Source organism: Amphibalanus amphitrite, unplaced genomic scaffold (assembly GCF_019059575.1).
Source record: "Amphibalanus amphitrite isolate SeventyFive unplaced genomic scaffold, NRLGWU_Aamphi_draft 000182F_arrow, whole genome shotgun sequence".
NCBI lineage: Eukaryota > Metazoa > Arthropoda > Thecostraca > Balanomorpha > Balanidae > Amphibalanus > Amphibalanus amphitrite.
The window spans coordinates 311,959-316,676 of record NW_024881677.1 but is presented as its reverse complement, the minus strand read 5'-3'; the positions used below and the strand labels follow the sequence as shown (position 1 = coordinate 316,676).

At 48.0% G+C, this 4,718-nt stretch overlaps 1 protein-coding gene across 1 annotated transcript; it reads right to left on the bottom strand.

Annotated features, from left to right (window-relative positions):
• Positions 1 to 254: 254 nt before the first annotated feature.
• On the bottom strand, positions 255 to 2,365 carry LOC122384140. Its single transcript, XM_043371183.1, has 3 exons — positions 2,054 to 2,365; positions 1,423 to 1,507; positions 255 to 746 (listed from the first exon to the last, which is right to left on the bottom strand). Exons 1-3 carry the CDS (start codon positions 2,069 to 2,071, stop codon positions 514 to 516), a joined length of 336 nt encoding a protein of 111 aa, XP_043227118.1. The 5' UTR covers positions 2,072 to 2,365; the 3' UTR covers positions 255 to 513.
• Between the last annotated feature and the right edge of the window lie 2,353 nt (positions 2,366 to 4,718).

The following is a 4,718-nucleotide window of genomic DNA, read 5'->3' as shown; positions in this document are numbered from 1 at the left end:
AGAGGCCATGTCTCCTGAGCTCAGGCGTGCGGCTCAAAGTGTTGCACAAGTCGTTTTTCAGCGACCATTTATAGCTTAGTGCCACTGCCTCCAGCCATATTGGGCGCTTCTGCATGCCCGTTATGGGTCATATGCGTAATTGTCTCTAGTGGTGTCGTTGAAATTACATCGCGATCAAGTACAATGTATGAGTGCTGGTAAGGTACAGCTAACGAGCGAATCATACAAATACGAGCATCATAAAACACCTTGCATGTATGTTCTGTGTGTATTCCGACCCCATTTTACCGTAACAAGTGGATCGTTTTGTACAGTACATCCCTATAACATTCGGAGACGCGCAGCCGTTATCACACTTCCCCGCCGATGACGTCACATGTTGGACCAATAACAGCAACACAGGCGGCGCGCGACTACAGTGGGACTAGTACACTCCATGTCTTCAATAACCGGCGGCAAGTCTCCGTATAACAACATCTGATCATATCCGCATTGTAACAAAGTTCAACATCTTTAGTGGTATCCCTCCTCGATGTTGTGCTTCACTCCCCACTTGAAGTTGCCGTCGTAGTCGGTCTTGACGAAGGTCTTGACGTAGACGGGGCCGCCCTTGTGGTAGGAGGGCTTGTACGGGTCCGGCTTGTAGGGCTCCGGCTTGTAGGGCTCGGGCTGGTAGCTCGGAGGTCCGTACGGGTCGTCCCTGTTCTCGGCTACGCCCTGACGCCGGATGCGCTGAACATCCTCCACTGAAAGAGAGAGAGGACCGGTCAGCACAGCGCCGGGAGGAGAGAGGGTTACCGTCCGAACGGCTTTACTGCACGAGGGGGCGGGGAGAGGGAGGGCTAAATGGAAATTACATCGACGGCATATTCCAACAGTACAGTTGTCTCTGCTCGGTTCGCTCGCTGTGGCCGCGAATGTGATATGACATGTTTGTCAACTGGGTCAGGGACTCAGCGTTTTGGTAGATATTTTATCATGATAATTGCATGCAAATGTTCAAGCTACTTTTCATAGAGGTTTATTCTTAACATATTCATGACATTGAGGAAAGACCTTGAGGTGAGTTGCGAATCAGTTGTGGAGGGTCTGAGAATGCAAATGAAGTGCGGCTGAAGCCAGTGAACCGCAGCTGGCTTTCTTCCCATGGAGGAACGATAAGCGCAGTGAAACTCAATCAATAACACCCCGGCACTTTCTCCGCCGCTCGATTAGCGAAGTCACGGTCCGCTTCACTGGACAGGCTGGTATCTCTGATCAGTCCCATGGACTCAATCTGGCAGATTCGGTTTATATGAAACGGAATGCTGAAGGTATTATTTATTACAAATCAACCTTATGTGATAGCAAAAATATAAATTCAGACCAGAACGCCCTGGTCTGACCTGACCTAACCTGACCTGACCTGAGCAGGTCACTCACCGACAGGGACGTCCTCGGGAGTGGCGGCCTGCGGTCGGGGCAGAGCCTCGGTGACGGCGACCACCGCCAGCAGGCCAAGGGCCAACTGTCGGACAGAACGGGTGGCGAGTCAGTATGGGTCCCTTGATATTAGATACACGAGCGGTAGAGCCATGGAACCGGTCATAGGGGTTCCCGATGCGGTCAGAGCGGTCAAAAGGGTCAGAATGGGTTCAAGAGGATAATGACGGCACATGTCAGACCGTTGCAAAGCGGTAAATAAATGATTTTGCCTCAGTCATAAAAGATACAAATAAGAATAAGAAAATCTGATCGTAGAAGCAAACTCTCATGTCGTAATTAGAGTTTGGTTCTAAAAATCACAAATCACTGAAGTAAAAAGGAGGCAATCGCATTCCAACTTCACAATCACTTTAGGCGGTTTTGGTTGTGCTTCGTTCCACTAAACCGTATCACAACATCAACTAAAATGTAGCCCTATACCACCAGCTTGGCGTATTCGACAGCACACTGTTCAGGTAACCACTGCAATATCACTGCCACGACCACATCACCGTCCGTAACTACCACACCCACTGCTCCATTCTACATCACTCCGCTTGGCTGACTGTACGAGGGCACCGGCACTCACCAGTTTGAGAGAGGCCATGTCTGTCGAGCTCGGGCGTGCAGCTCACAGTGCTACCCTCACCGCTTTCCCAGCGCTCATTTATAGCTCGGCGCTCGTCTCGGCGGCGTTTTCCCAGCTTTCCAGTCAGTCGTTCAGCCGGGAGGTGCACTGCTGAACGAGGCGGAGACGTTTCGTGGCGCCCCGGCGACGAGAAAAGAGCAGCGGCAGCGAGACTAAGGGGCGTGGTGCCCTGCAAGGATGTGTATCTATCTAGCCCATCGGTAGGGATTAGCTGCTTAGGTGATGTCTTCGATTGCACGTTGTTGTGCCAAAAAAGCTACCGTTCGTGATTTATTATGTGAAAAGATCACGCACCCTTCTCTTTTTTCATCCTCTCTTCAACATAGGAAAAAATATCTAATTTTGAATTATAAATGCCTACGTTTCAAGCCAATGGCATTATCGTTTCTTTTTGTTACCTTTTTACTTGCTATTTCTGTCGCTAAAACATTCAAAAACATCTATGAAAACTAATTCATATTAACATAAAATGTATGTAAATTAACTTGTTTGTTGACAGGGACACAGGGTAAGCATAGAAAAGGCTGATAAGTGAGTAGTGACAAGTTGGCATTAATAAAATCATCAACAAAAGTGTAAGTCAAGAGCCCAGCATTTCTCACATACATATTACATGTTTCAGTGGAAACGCCCGGCTCTCAAGCTGTAATTTGTCACAGTATGGAAGCCACTCCGTGCCTGCTTCGCAATGGAAAAGCCTTCGGGTGTAAGAGCGAAGCCTCATCGCGCGGTTTCAGCAGGTCCATAACCGGTGCTTCGCCGAATGCCAGTACATACATAGACGGGTCAGGTGAGCGCAGACTACAGGATAGACTGCAGTCTAAACTGCTAGCTAAATTATGGCCATCAGTTGCGCACAGAAGCTCCGTCGATAGATCTCGCAATGCTATAGACAGCATGTTGTTGTTTTTTTGTAACGATGGGCCACCCTTAGCTCGACGTAAGTCAAATAGGTGTCTTCTTCTCACTCACTGGTAAGACCGAACCATGGCAGGGCTGGAAGCGGGTTAGGCCGCTGTCAAACTCGTCCAACCGTGACCCACGGCTGTCACCCCTGTGCACGTGAACTCGGCTGAAAGCGGTCGCGACCCGCCGTCACGCTCAGATGGGTAGGTACTCTCAGTTGCGGAAAGCCGTGCTGTCGATGTCGCATTGACCGATCTAACGATGGTATGGTGTGGAGTTGGGTGTGGCCGGTGATAGTTATTTGAACGCTGACTAGGTAGTGACTTATGAAAACTAATAATTGTTTACATTTAATATGTAATCATAACACGAGCGATCACATGTTTTCTTTATAAAACAACATAAAGCTTGCTTTAAGTCCAATCACGTTTAAAAGTTAAATGTATTTTTAAAGACAAATTTTAGCGAAACGACTGTTCACGACCTCGCCGCCCTGTTAGTTGGACAGTCTTCGTCAAACCGGCATAACTACGTGACAGTGACGGACGGCTTCATAACATCATGGAGTGACCGCTGGCGCTGACAAGCACGACAAGTGAGACATCTCAGATTTAGAAATACAGAACCGAATCGTCACCAGTGGCGGATCCAGGGGGGGGGGGCAAAATGCAAAATGGGCATTTGCCCCTCCCAAATGGAATAATTTTAACATTACGCCTATGGGCGAGGCATGGAAAGAATCGATAAATTGTTATGGTTTGCCCCCCCCAAAAAAAACTCTGAGCTGGATCCACCTCTGATCGTCACACATTTAACTTTAGCCACCTGATAGGATGGATGAACCATCCACATTCAACCATCATAAATGTGGCTGTCCGTAAGTCGTCTGTTGACGATTTTCTGTTCATAATTGCGTTACAAACGCTACAAAAGCGTCTCAGTAACCTGCAGCTGACACACAGAACGGTAATGGCTTCACAGTCAGCCATCGAACAGCCATGAAACTGTCCCTGCTTTCGTCGTATCACACGGTTCAATTATCAGCTCACGCAATGGTTTGCGAGTGTGAGCGATGACGTGAAAATATGTCTTCAGGGAGTCGTTTTCTACCAACCAGAACCAGCTTCATAAGCTTAGAGACTAGCGTGCTTGCCCAAGCATAGCCGAAGGCTCGAAGTACAGCTCAGAAAGCGAATGGCTTGCTTAGTGAAAAGCAGTGAGCCATTTCCCCAAGTCTCTCTCCTCTAACCAATGGATACGCTACATCGAAACAATTTATAGCGCTGCTGGTCATGCCCGCGTGGGCAGATATAACGTCACAGGCAATTTTACGGTGTCCGTCTACGGTGAAATGGAACCAAAGTAATTTCTTCGGCGTTGCGTGTCCTCCCGTCTTTTGGAGCCATGACGATGCTTCAATGACAGGATGTGGTTGCAGCTACCAGATTTTAATCGTGCGGTACTCCGAAAAGGTAATCACCAGCGGTTAATTTAGATTCAAATGGAAGGGCGTTAACCAGACAATAGGCAATGACCACCACTTCCTCGAAACGTGCATATCAACAAGCGTCAGCTTTTGTTTTATTTTATCCATATTTCAGCCCCTTTGCAGCGTTACTGTACATATGTGTAGTATATGTTTGCCAGCCGTTCTTAATGTTCCCTATAATACACACATACAAGTGATGAATGCATGCGA

What these genes read in the sequence shown, in the direction of transcription:
- LOC122384140 (XM_043371183.1), bottom strand. An exon ending in TCCCGAGGACGTCCCTGTCG is followed by an intron (nt 747 to 1,422) that starts GTGAGTGACCTG and finishes TCTCTCTTTCAG; the next exon opens with TGGAGGATGTTCAGCGCATC.